We start from the raw sequence: 14,175 nt of genomic DNA, 5'->3' as shown, positions 1-14,175 counted from the left end.
GATCCGCAGGCGGGCCTGTGCCCTAGGGGCACTCATTCCCTCCGCACCAGCCGCTGTCAACCTCTGCCATGGCTGATACGGAAAAGAACCCCCCTGCGCACGCGCCAACTTGCGCCGGCCGGCGGAGGCCCTTCAGCGCCGGTTGGCGTGGCATCAAGCCCTTCCGCGTCGACTGGCGCGGCGCCAAACACTCCGGCGCCGGCCTGGCCCCTGAAGGTGCGGAGGATTCCACCTTCGGGGCGGCCCGACGCCGGAGTGGTTCACGCCACTCTGCGCCGGAGTGGCCCGCCCTTACGGGTCACGGAGAATCCCACCCCTGACTTCTGATATTCTGATGAATGATTTATTTTTAGTTGGTGGGGTGGGGTGGGAGGGGGTTTGGGAAAGAATTAGTGTAACAACGTGACATTCAGTGTTCCTTCAGTCTTTCATAGAAGACAACCAAGAGGTTTTAAGAAGGGGAATATAGGGGCGGCACGCGGCACAGTGGTTAGCACTGCTGCCGATGACGCTGAGGACCCGGGTTCGAAACCCGGCCCTGGGTTACTGTCCGTGTGGAGTTTGCACATTCTCTCCGTGTCTGCATGGGTTTCACCCCCATGACCCAAAGATGTGCTGGTTAGGCTAAATTGCCCCTTAATTGGGGACTCCAAATTTATTTTAAAAAGGGGAATATAAAAAGACTGGTTCCCTTTTGGTCTTAATTCCGTTTATGGCTTCTTGCTCCTCATGCCATTCAATTTCTTTTATGGAATCATAGAATGGTTACAGCACAGAAGGAGGCCTTTCAGCCCATCATACCTGTGCCGTTCTCTGTAACAGCAACTCACCTAATCCCATTCCTCTGCATTTTTAAATCTCCAGATAATTGTCCAATTCTCTCTGAAAGCCTCCACCACACTCTCTCAGGCAGCGCATTCCTGATTCTAACCATTCCCTGCATAAAGACGTTCTTCCTTATGCTGCCATTGTCAACCGTGTGCCTCCTGGTTCTCAGTCTTTCTTCCAATGAGAACAGTTTCTCTTTACCTATTCTGTCCAGACACCTCATGATTTTGAACAACTGCAACAAATCTCCTCTTAATCTTCTGTTCTCCAAGGAGAACAGCCCCAGTTTCTCTAATCTATCCACATACTGAAGACCCTCATCCCTGGAACAAATTTCATGAATCTTTCCTTCCCCGCTCTCACATCTTTCCTTAAATGATGTGTCCAGCACTGCTCCAGTTGAGGGCGAACCAATGCTTAATGCAGGTTTATCACAGATTTGTTGCTTTAATACTCTGTGCCTCTGCTTATTCAACATTTTCTCTGTCTGCCCTGCGACCTTCAATGATTTGGCATAAATACCCCTAATCCCTCTGCTCCTGAATCCCCTTTAGAATTGTACCCTTTATTTTATGTTGTGTCTCCTCGTCCTTCATCCCAAAGTGAATCTCTCGAGAAATTTAGTTTCCTTTTCAACCCACCCGTATCCTCTGTTTTAATCGCTTTCTGTCCTTTGAGTAATAATTGTTCTGTCCGATTCATTCTTGCCTAAATTGTCATTTGTAATCTTAAAAGCCTCAGTTGCCAGAGAGATGAACGTCCTTAACATTTTATTAGATATTTCCTGATTCCAGAATTATTGTGATCATTTCCTCTGTCCTCTTGTGGGCAACGTTATATTTCCTGTATCCTTCTTGTATAATTGTTACAGTCCAAATCAGAGTTTTAGTCCCGGTGTTCATTCAGCTGAGTGGGGCTAATTATAAGTAGAATTCTTGGTATATCAACACCCTCTGTACAAAGTGACTTGAAGTTTCTAAATAGTTTGCTTGGGAATTATTTTCTCAAAGGTACGATTACTTGGAATTTACAGACTCTAGAGGAGTGAAAGTGCGCTACGATGGGAAGGTTGGAACAGAGAAATGGCCAACGGTAAGATATTTGGCAACAGGTTTTGCGTCTGAAATCCTGATGCCTCTGGATCTGAAAACCTCGGACTTTCACCAGGTCTTAAACATACAATTTAGGATGAGTGTTTGGAAAGTATTGGGGTAGTTATTTATTATTGGAGGGACCAAGAGTTGAATGAGATGCAAAACCTGAACCTTGGTAAGGGTGTATGTTAACGGGCCCTTAATACAAAGAGAATGCAGTGCTCCTGATGTTCTCACTTACATTTTCTTTGTACATAAAAGGTGCTATAGAAAGGCAAGTAGTTATTGACTGTTCCACTTAATCCATGAGATCCATGTCAACGTGAAATCTTCGTCATTATTCAACACCCAACAAAGTTGGGTGGGAGGATGAGCTATGAGGAGGATGCAGAGATGCTTCAGCGGGAATTGGACCGACTGAGTGAGTGAGTGGGCATATGCATGGCAGATGCAGTATTACGTGGATAAATGTGAGGTTATCCACTTCGGTAGCAAAAATAGGAAGACAGATTATTATTTGAATGGGTATAAGTCAAGAGAGGTGGATATTCAGCGAGACACTGGTGTCCTCGTGCATCAGTCACTGAAATTAAACGTGCAGGTACAGCAGACAATGAAGAAGGCAAATAGTATGTTGGCCTTCATAGCAAGAGATTTGAAGATAGGAATAGGGATGTTTTACTGCAATTGTATGGGGCATTGGTGAGGCCACACCTGGAGTATTGTGTGCAGTTTTGGTCTCCTTATCTGAGAAAAGGCAGAATGGCCTCCTCCTGTTCCTATTTTCTACGTTTCTATTCTGTTTGTGACAATTGGGGCAAATTGTTTTCCTGCCCATCACTGAATTAAAGTGATATCTGACAGTCATGTGATTCAGGCATACATGATAGTTCAGTGGAGTCCAAGTATTTACTCGGCAGAATCCAGAAACTTGTGTATTATCTCCTGCAACCAAAAATATAAATGGTTCTGAGATTGCTTTTATCATTAAGATTTGGAGATTAAGGAAATCGAAGTTTGATATCTGATGCACCGTCTCCTTGGTGCTATATTGGCTAACGGGCTGGGAGCATAAATTCTGTTTGCAACACGGCTCTTAAATTATTTGTAATTCCTAATCTTGCTTAGGTCTAGTTGGGTTCTTGCAATATGCCACTTCAGATTCTGTGTTAGGAAAGGGGGCAGCAAGATGCTCAATTCAGACTTGTATCTGGAAATCATAAAAGATTCTGATGGGTGACCTGGAGCTTTGAAGAGGGTTAAAGCTTGTTTTGGGCATCAGAATTGGTATAGGACCGAAATGCTAATAAGGAAATTACCACTGATACCCAGAGAAAGTAGTCTGAATTCGAGGCTGTTCCAAAGCAAGAGTTCTTGCCATCCACATTCTGTTGAGGTAGTTTCCAGATCATAGCTGGAACTTTATATCATGAGGTGTCTCTGCTTTTAAAAACATCACATCTGTTTTGTTCAACAATAAAATGATGGCTGTTTCATTTCAGTAGTTTTTTTCATGACTGCAATTGAGGTCTGTGCATTTCTTGGGAATTTTCATAAGAGAAAGTTTTTCATTTGAAAATCCTTCCTGTTCCCAAGTATCAGTCTGCCGTCTGCAGTGAAAACAGGACCTCGGAGATGGATGTCACTGAAATAATGGTTAGTTCCGGTTGTAAGATTCTCACTTGTGTCTTTGTTTGCAGTCGGTGACGTTTAAATCCGGTCCAAGGCTGCAGTTTCTCTTCCACTCTGACAACTGTAACAATGAGTGGGGATACAAGTTCATGGTCAAAGCATATGGCCTTCCAGATGTACGGGTACCTTGGGTTGCAGATCTACAGCTTCTTGTGTCGCGGCTCATGGGTTGCCTTGCCTCCCGAGCACTGTCTCTAAATTCAGCCTGTGGTAAGCTTTTTTCCCCATTTTAAGCGGTTGAAAAAGAGTCTTATAGTTAATATTAGATAGTTAATGGTCACTTGGATGCATATGACAGCAGAAAACTTGCACAGGTTTTAGCCTACACTGGACCTTTGCAGACCCTTAAGTGTTCGCCCCAGCTCAATTTGCACTCAGGTTTCAGAAGTGGCACAGCGGTTCGCATTCGCTTCCGGAATTGGGTGACCGTGTCAAGTTTGCATGTTCTCTCTGTGCCTGGGTGTGTTTCCTCCCACAGTCCAAAGATGTACAGGTTAGGTGGATTGGCCATGATCAATGCGTTGGGTAACAGGGATAGGGTGGGGGAGTGGGCCTGGGGCAAATGCTCTTTCAGAGAGTTTTGGCGCAGACTCGATGTGCTAGAGGCTTTCTTCTACACTAGGGATTCTATTGATTCTGCTTTCTTTTTAAAAATAATTTTAGAGTATTCAATTCATTTTTTCCAATTAAGGGGCAATTTAGCGTAGCCAATCCACCTAGCCTGCACATCTTTGGGTTGTGGGGGCGAAACCCACGCAAATATGGGGAGAATGTGCAAACTCCGCGCGGTCAGTGACCCAGAGCCGGGATCGAACCTGGGACCTCGGCGCCGTGAGGCAGAAGTGCTAACCACTGTGCCACCGAGCTGCCTGTTCGATTCTGCTTTCTGTTGCATCATCTAATGTCTTGTGAACGTTTCTCTGGGTGAACACACCGCTATTTTGTGTAAAATGTTTGATCGGCTACTTTCACATGGATGAACACCTTTCCTGGTGCCACTCATACAACATATTTGTGCTCGTTTGGCTGGGAAATACTGTACTTCTCTCCTGCTGTGCTTTCACTCAGGCTTTGCTGGTCATTTCATATTTTATTGTCTCGGAGACATAACCTGATGTTTGTATTCGCCCCCTCGAAAAATGTCCCTGCAAAGTTTCAGTGGATTTGAAAGTCCTGCCCAGTAATTCAGAGCTCTTGTGCTGGTGTTTAGCTATTTTCTACTACAGCTGTGACCCCCATAACTGGGCAAACCAATTTTCTGACAACTGCACGAATTAAGTGGCTCACTAATTGCGGGCAGCATGGAGGCACAGTGGTTAGCACTGTCTGTGCGGAGTTTGCACGTTCTCCTCGTGTCTGCGTGGGTTTCCTCCGGGTGCTTCGGTTTCCTCCCACAGTCTAAAGATCTGCAGGTTAGGTGGATTTGCCATGCTAAATTGCCCTTGGTGTCCAAAACAGTTAGTTTGGGTTACAGGGATAGGGTGGAGGTGTGGGCTTAAGTAAGGTGCTCTTTCCAAGGGCCGGTGCAGACTCGATGAGCCAAATGGCGGCCTCCTGCGCTGTAAATTCTATGATTAAGATGTCTGAAGATTGTTGCAACAGGTGTAATGTGAGTGGCAGATTCAGGAAGGGCGCACCATACAATGTGAATTCCTTTGACTGTCCTCATGCATTTTGCAATTTGCAAAAGAAATGAAAGCTTATTTGTAAAATAAATATTTATTTCCATATTTTAGAAAGAGAATTTTCTCCCCATCCTCAGTGTTTTTAAAAAAATATATATTTTACCCATCCTCAGTGTTAACTGGTAATTCATGTTTTAAGTTCCTCACGTTCCTCAGCAGGTGCTTTTGATGAACTATTGGTGAAAAACCTTTCAGTAATTGGGACCGGAGGGGTGGTGAGGAGGTGCTGGCATGGACAGAGGAGAAGCGGAATCTGGGAGAACTCCTCTGCGAGAAGGACCTCTCCTTTCTGCTGACGGGAGAGTGGAACATGTGGGAAAAGCTATGACTCATGGACACTGGTGGGCCAAGCGAGGCCTGGAATATAGAAAAGCGAAATGGAGCCCCTGCCAATATCTAGCTCTACATTACAGCAGTGTCTGCTCTACAAAAAATACTTTGTTGGCTTTAAAGAGCTTTGGGATATATTGAGTCCATTCAGGATTCTCCGCTGATAGCGCAAACCAGGAAGCGAGTCCCAATCCTTTGCATGCGAAGAATTCCTACGGAATCCCGCTATTGGGCCGCCATTTTGATTGGGCCTCCTGATAGTCCCTCCCCCTGCAAAGCAATTCCTCCCCCCCCTCCCCACCCAATGCATGGGCGACCTGTCCCCCTCCTGCTAGAGGCCCCCTAAATAAAGAAGCCCCCCCCCAGCAAAGGGCCGCAGCATCGGAGTTTCTCCCCGATGCTGTGTTCTCCGCAGCATCGGGAACTCCGCTACCAGTGGCGCGAGGCAGAGCATCCAGCCCATTATATAAATGCAATATCTTTCTGTATTTATATTCTTTCGATAATTGAATCACTTGTGTGGTAATAAAATACTCAATGCTTCTGATGGAACTTTATCTTGCATCTTTTTCTCTGTAAAGGACTACTCCCTGCTGTCGAGTTACCAGTGGAGAAGGTTACAGCTGTTGTAGAATCTCAGCTCTGGAAACCCATCTTAAGACACGGAATGTCTGTGGGAATAAGTCCATGTCCAGAGGAAACATTAGACTGCACACAATCACAAGACACTGAGATGGTAAATTTAATATAAATACTGTGGCTGGTCTACTAGTTGGTAGGCATCTGGGCTGAACCATGATTTTGTTGAAACTTAGAAAACACTAAACTGAAATCTTTGCCATGGTCCTACATAAAATTGCCTCTGTGGCTTAATTTGAGCTGGTAAAATTCAGTATTTATAAATCTTCCAACTTAAAGATGAGATCGCGGAGTACTTGTAAGTGCATGGTAAAATAGGACTGAGTCAGCATGGCTTTGTCAAAGGGAGGTAACAAAGAAGTTAGACGAAAGAGAACCAGTCGACGTGATTTATTTAGATTTCCAGAAGCCCTTTGAGAAGACGCGGCATAGGAGATTGTTAAATAAGTTAAGAGCCCATGGTGTTAAAGGTAAGATCCTGGCATGGATAGAGGATTGGCTGACTGGCAGAAGGCAGAGAGTGGCGATAAAGGGGTCTTTTTCAGGATGGCAGCCGGTGACTAGTGGTGTGCCTCAGAGGCCTGTGCTGGGACCACAATATACATTAATGATCTGGAAAAAGGAACTGAAGGCACTGTTGCTAAGTTTGCAGATGATACAAAGATCTGTAGAGGGACAGATAGTATTGAGGAAGCAAGGGGGCTGCAGAAGGATTTGTATAGGCGAAGAGAGTGGGCAATGAAGTGGCAAATGAAATATGTGGAAAATTGTGAGGTTATACACTTTGGAAGGAGGAATTTAGGCATAGATTATTTTCGAAATGGGGAAATGCTTAGGAAGTCAAAGGGACTTGGGAGTTCTTGTTCATGATTCTCTTAAGGTTAACGTGCAGGTTCAGTCGGCAGTTAAGAAGGCAAATGCAATGTTAGCATTCATGTCGAGAGGGCTAGAATACAAGGCCAGGAATGTACTTCTGATGCTGTACAAGGCTCTGGTCCGACCCCATTTGGAATTTTGTGAGCAGTTTTGGGCCCCTTTCTAAGGAAGGATGTGCTGGCCTAGGAAAGGGTCCAGAGGAGGTTCACAAGAATGATCCCAGGAATGAACAGCTTGTCATATGTGGAACGCTTGAGGACTCTGCATCTGTACTTGTTGGAGTTTAGAAGGATAAGGGGGGATCTTACTGAAACTTACAGGATACTGCGTGGCCTGAATAGAGTGGACGTGGAGAGGATGTTTCCACTTGTAGGAAAAACTAGAACCAGAGGACACCATCTCAGACTGAAGGGACGATCCTTTAAAACAGATGAGGAGGAATTTCTTCAACCAGAGGGTGTTGAATCTGTGGAACGCTTTGCCGCAGAAGGCTGTGGAGGCCAAATCACTGAGTGTCTTTAAGACAGAGATAGATAGGTTCTTGATTAGTAAGGGGATCAGGGGTTATGGGGAGAAGGCAGGAGAATGGGCATGAGAAAAATATCAGCCATGATTGAATGAAGGAGCAGACACAATGGGCCGAGTGGCCTAATTTCGCTCCTATGTCTTATGGTCTTAACTTCTGTCCTAAGATTGCAATATGTGTAACTGAGAAAGAGCCAACATTGGCAAGGCAGTGGTTATTGCCCCATATCACCTGGGGTATATTATGGAACTGCGATCACAATGAAGGCCAGAAAAGGTAGAGTTCGCATTCCACATATTTGCTCAATTTGACAACATGCTAGGTATGATTTGAACTTGCAAGCAATGTGCTGATCACCCAATGCCATAGTCCATTATCCACTATATTATGGAGTATAATCTATCAAATATACAGGTGCCAAAGTCAAAATCAATCTGACATCTATCCTTGAGATGTTCATTTCTTGAACTTTCAATCTTGTTTAAGGATCTATTTAGCAATGTTAGAGACTGTAAAGCAATGTTAGAGACTGTAAAGAGGTTGAGGGGTCAATGATGCATCATTTTCATAGAGAATGTTATTTCTGACTTTAGCTCAATGCATTTCGGCCCTTTGAGGGGTGTAAACCACCTTGGGAAAATTCGAGCCGAGTTGTAAGTAAGATTTGCATGGAAGCGGGTGACAACATATTGAAGAAACTTGGAAATTGGGTGATAGTGAGGATCTAGGGATTGAGGTGCTTTCTGAACAGGAGGAAGAAATTCTGAAAGGGAGGAGTTGTTGACTGAGGGGAGGGAACTGTTTGCTATGTCAGCCCACATGATGGTTCGAAGAGATGTTGGCTGGTCAGCAATGGGAATGTGGTTGACATGTCTGAATCGGGAATATTGGGTGGTCAGCAATGGGAATGTGGTTGGGTGGTCAGCAATGGGAATGTGGCTAGGGGGTCAGCAATGGGAATGTGGTTGGGTGGTCAGCAATGAGAATGTGGTTGGGTGGTCAGTGTCAGGGTGTGGTTGGGTGGTCAGCAATGGGAATGTGGTTGGGTGATGAGCAATGGGAATGTGGTTGGGTGGTCAGCAATGGGAATGTGGTTGGGTGGTCAGCAATGGGAATGTGGTTGGGTGGTCAGCAATGGGAATGTGGTTGGGTGGTCAGCAATGGGAATGTGGTTGGGTGGTCAGCAATGGGAATGTGGTTGGGTGATGAGCAATGGGAATGTGGTTGGGTGGTCAGCAATGGGAATGTGGTTGGGTGGTCAGCAATGGGAATGTGGTTGGGTGGTCAGCAATGGGAATGTGGTTGGGTGATGAGCAATGGGAATGTGGTTGGGTGGTCAGCAATGGGAAAGTGGTTGGGTGGTCAGCAATGGGAATGTGGTTGGGTGATGAGCAATGGGAATGTGGTTGGGTGGTCAGCAATGGGAATGTGGTTGGGTGGTCAGCAATGGGAATGTGGTTGGGTGATGAGCAATGGGAATGTGGTTGGGTGATGAGCAATGGGAATGTGGTTGGGTGGTCAGCAATGGGAATGTGGTTGGGTGATGAGCAATGGGAATGTGGTTGGGTGATGAGCAATGGGAATGAGGTTGGGTGACGAGCAATGGGAATGTGGTTGGGTGATGAGCAATGGGAATGTGGTTGGGTGGTCAGCAATGGGAATGTGGTTGGGTGATGAGTAATGGGAATGTGGTTGGGTGACGAGCAATGGGAATGTGGTTGGGTGACGAGCAATGGGAATGTGGTTGGGTGACGAGCAATGGGAATGTGGTTGGGTGGTCAGCAATGGGAATGTGGTTGGGTGATGAGCAATGGGAATGTGGTTGGGTGGTCACCAATGGGAATGTGGTTGGGTGGTCAGGATGGGATTGTGGTCGGGTGATGAGCAATGGGAATGTGGTTGGGTGATGAGCAATGGGAATGTGGTTGGGTGATGAGCAATGGGAATGTGGTTGGGTGGTCAGCAATGGGAATGTGGTTGGGTGGTCAGGATGGGATTGTGGTCGGGTGATGAGCAATGGGAATACGGTTGGGTGGTAAGAAATGGGAATGTGGTTGGGTGATGAGCAATGGGAATGTGGTTGGGTGGTCAGAAATGGGAATATGATTGGCTGCTCAGTATCTTGAATTTAGTTCAGAGTCGGAGTTAGGTTTAGCTGAAATGGACCTGGAGAGTGGGAAGTTGAAAATAAAACCAGAAAATGATGACTGTTCAGGCACAGACTAGAGTGGGATGATTTGGCTTTGGTGGCAAACATTAGATGCTCTAGGTGGAGATTTATGAATGGATTATTTTATCTTAGTGACAAATTAATCCATGAACAATATAAACAGAAAATACTGGATAACCTGAGCAGGTCTGACAGCATCTATGGAGAGAGAAACAGAGTTAATGTTTCCAAGTCCATATGACTCTTCATAAATGCTCCTGTTTGAGGTGAATATAGAGTTGTAGTGGAGGCAACATTAAAGGGACACATTTATAGTGTTGTACTTCTGCATAAAGAGCATGCAATGTTTTTGGACTAAATTTAAAAGTGGATTACATTTTTTAAAGCAGTATGTATTACTAGTTTACTCCCCCCACAACCTCATCTGTAAAGAAAAGTGGAATTTCTGTGATCAGTATGTGAAGGAAATAACCCTTTTGCACTTTGTCTGCTGTGTATTATAGAGCAAGAATGATGTTCGTAAGTTCCTGGTTCAGGTTGCTCTCTGGGATCCTTCACAAGAGGATTCCTCTGACTCTCAGTCTGACCTCGTTAAGAGATTCATAAGCCTATGCAAGAAACAGTCAACCAAGTCGGAAGTAGTTGGTGGATTTGGCCTTGGGTCAAAAGTTGATCAAGCTGTGAACTCTGTCTTTGCTGCCATGATGTACCACAGCCCTGATCTTCACAGTGCCCTGAGAAACTATGGTAAATTATATTTTTTGGTTAAAACAAAAGTCTATGGAAATGAATTCAAAATAATTAAGTTGTTTTGTGCTATTGTTAAATGTTCTGACTTATTCTTAAATGTGTATTTAAATTTGAGTTTATATATTGCATTATAATCCCTGCGAATGTTTAAATCCCACCAAGTTTTCATGGTCTTCTTGAACTTACCAATCGCAATTGGCTACCTAAAGTAATAAGCACAAATTGTGAATATTATTTGCAGAAGAAAGGAAATCCAGCAGTGTAGACTGATCCTCTTGTAACTTTCACACTAAAATGGAATGGTTGTGTCACATTTTTGTCCTGTGTCAAAAAACTGCCTAGGAGCCCATTTATAGTTCCTGTCCTATCAAAATTTGGGTTGTCAGGATGTGATCATTCTTCATGACTCAACCCTTATGTCGGCGAGATGTCTCCTGATTCCTTTCACTACTGCCTTCAGCATTTAGAACCATAGAATCAATACAGTGCAGAAGGAGGCCATTTGGCCTGTCGGGTCTGCACCGACCCTTTGAAAGAGCATCCTACCTAGGCCCATACCCCGACCTATTGCCGTAATCCTACCTAACCTACACATCTCTGGACACTAAGGGGCAATTTTAGCATAGCCAATCCACCTAATCTGCGCAACGGTCCCAGGTTTGATTCCTGGCTTGGGTCACTGCCTGTGTGGAGTCTGCACATTCTCCCCGTGTCTGCGTGAGTTTCCCCCGGGTGCTCCGGTTTCCTCCCACAAGTCATGAAAGACATGCTGTTCGGTGAATTGGACATTCTGAATTCTCCCTCTGTGTACCCGAACAGACGCCAGAATGTGGCGACTAGGGGCTTTTCATAGTAACTTCATTGCATTGTTAATGTAAGCCTACTTGTGACGGTAAAGATTATTATATTATCTTTGGACTGTGGGAGGAAACCGGCGCACCTGGAGGAAATCCACACAGACATGGGGAGAACGTGCCAACTCAACACAGTCACACAAGACTTGTATGCCCCCTAGGTTTATTTTGGCACCACAGGATCTGAACTTTGGTCTGACCAGCTGTTCGATGGATTGTGACTTACACTTAGCTGAATGCTGCAGTTTTAGCTTTAATAACTACTGTTTTGCATGGCTGGATGGTTTGAGCCTACAAAGGCACCTGGCTCTCATCAACTTAGCTGTAGCTACTTCACTTCACTTCACTTGCACTTCACTTCACCAGAGGGGCTGGTTTAGCACAGTGGGCTAAGACATCTGGCTTGTAATGCAGAACAAGACCAGCAGCGCGGGTTCAATTCCCGTTCCAGCCTCCCCGAACAGGCGCTGGAATGTGGCGACTAGGGGCTTTTCACAGTAACTTCATTGAAGCTTACTTGTGGCAATAAGCTATTATTATTATTGGTGAAGCCTGCACATTATCTGTTAAGTTTCACTTTAACATTATTGGATACGCCAATATGCTAGTGTCTGTTTGCTCTTCCTGTGTGCAATAATTTACACTTAGAACATAGCATTTACAATGCAAAGGAGGCCATTCGGCCCATCGAGTCTGCACCGGCCCTTGGAAAGAGCACCCCACTTAAGCCCCACACCTCCACCCTATCCCCATAACCCAGTAACCCCATCTAACCTTTTTCGACACTAAGGGCAGTTTAACAGGGCCAACCCACCTAACCTGCACATCTGGACTGTGGGAGGAAACCGGAGCACCCGGAGGAAACCCACGCAGACACAGGGAGAACATGCAGCCTCCACACAGACAGTGTCCCAAGCCAGGAATCGAACCTGGGACCCTGGCGCTGTGAAGCAACCGTGCTAACCACTGTGCTACCATGTTGCCCCCTTGTCTGCCTTAAGTTCCATTACCATTTTTTTGATCTCAGAGCACTTTTGTTCCGCCCATTTTCTGTAATTTATGGGCTGCCGCCTGAGAATTTGATCAATTTTCATGGAGTTTCTGAATCCAGATCAGAAAATAATTAAAAATAATTGTGGTTCCAGCTCTGAGCCCTGGAACATCAATTCAGTCCTGTGTTTCACTGGTGTCTTCGCGACACTTGTGCCTCTCCAGCTAGGGTCCCTGTTGATCATTCGCAGCATCACTTCCAAGGAAAGCATATCCTTCCTTAGATAAGGAGATCAAAACTGTCCACAGTATCCCAGTTGTGTCATTACCAAAGTCTTGAAAGATTGTTGTGGAACTTCCTTACTTTTATCCTCCAGTCCCCTTGCAATATAGGCCAGCACCTCATTATCCTTTCTTTTTAAAAATAAATTTAGAGTACCCAATTCATTTTTTCCAATTATGGGGCAGTTTAGTGTGGCCAATCCACCTGCCCTGCACATCTTTGGGTTGTGGGGGTGAAACCCACGCAAACACGGGGAGAATGTGCAAACTCCACACGGACAGTGACCCAGAGCCGGGATTGAATCTGGGACCTCAGCGCCGTGAGGCAGCTGTGCTAACCACTGCACCACCGCGCAGCCCCCTCATTAGCCTTTCTAATAGCTTGGTGTACCTGCATACTAACTTTGTGTTTCCTGAAACCCAAATCTCGCCAAACACCAACACTTAAAAGTTCCTGAAATCTATTATAAATGAGGTGTTTAAATGACACTTAGAGTCAATGTGGTTTTACAAAAGGGGAAAATTATTTGACAAATTTATTTCTGGAGAATGTAACTGGTAAGGTGGATAAAGGGGGACCAGCAGTTGCAGTAAAGCTGGATTTCCAAAAGACAGTCATAAAGATACCACATAAAAAGTTAAATAAGGTAAGGTTTCATGGGACTGTGAGGGATCAATCTATTAGCACGGATAGAAGATTGGTTAATGGACAAAATGCAGAGAGTAGGGATACATTTAAAAAATATTCTGTTTTTCTATTATTCTTACCAAAGTGAATAGCATCACAATCCCCCATATTATACTCCCGTTTGTTACCTCGTTGTCTACTCACTGTCATTGTATACCTTTTCAGCCTCTTTGTGCCCTCTTCACAGCTTACGTTACCACCTAGCTTTGTCTCATCAGCAAACTTGGGTAAATTACTTTTGGTACCTTCACCTAAGCGATTAATATAGATTGTAAATAGCTGAGGCTCCAGCACGGATCCATGAAGTTATAGCCTGCCAACTGGGTAATAATGCCCTATTTATCCCTACTCTCTGCATTTTGTCCATTAATCAATCCTCTATCCATGCTTATAGATTATCCTCTCACAGTCCCATGAAACCTTATCTTATTTAACTTTTTATGTGGTATCTTTATGACTGTCTTTTGGAAATCCAGCTTTACTGCATCTGCTGGTCCCCCTTTATCCACCTTACCAGTTACATTCTCCAGAAATAAATTTGTCAAATATTATTCCCCTTTTGTCAAACCACGTTGACTCTAAGTGTCATTTTAACACCTCGTTTATAATAGATTCTAGTCATTTAATTTTATTAAATGCTTTGGAGTGCGTAGATGTTGCTGAGAAACAAGTTTACTGGGGATGATCAATTCCATTATGAAATGGAAGTAGGGCAAATTGATGCTGACCTTCCTAGCTCAGTTATTACTTGTTCATACTTGGATTGTTGGA

At 44.7% G+C, this 14,175-nt stretch overlaps 1 protein-coding gene across 4 annotated transcripts in view; it reads left to right on the top strand.

Moving 5' to 3' along the window:
* zzef1 (zinc finger, ZZ-type with EF hand domain 1) overlaps nucleotides 1-14,175 on the top strand; it is a 348,514-nt gene that overhangs the window by 102,839 nt on the left and 231,500 nt on the right. For all 4 annotated transcript variants that reach the window (XM_072469157.1, XM_072469156.1, XM_072469159.1 and 1 more), the window contains exons 20-23: nucleotides 1,839-1,920; nucleotides 3,623-3,824; nucleotides 6,211-6,365; nucleotides 10,344-10,587. In XM_072469157.1, coding sequence (XP_072325258.1) covers nucleotides 1,839-1,920; nucleotides 3,623-3,824; nucleotides 6,211-6,365; nucleotides 10,344-10,587 — 683 coding nt within the window. The remainder of the gene's footprint in view (nucleotides 1-1,838; nucleotides 1,921-3,622; nucleotides 3,825-6,210; nucleotides 6,366-10,343; nucleotides 10,588-14,175) is intronic.

The sequence above is a fragment of the Scyliorhinus torazame genome, chromosome 12, assembly GCF_047496885.1.
Source record: "Scyliorhinus torazame isolate Kashiwa2021f chromosome 12, sScyTor2.1, whole genome shotgun sequence".
Taxonomy (NCBI): Eukaryota; Metazoa; Chordata; class Chondrichthyes; order Carcharhiniformes; family Scyliorhinidae; genus Scyliorhinus; species Scyliorhinus torazame.
The sequence above is the reverse complement of the archived record's forward strand: the minus strand, read 5'-3'. Positions and strand labels throughout refer to the sequence as shown.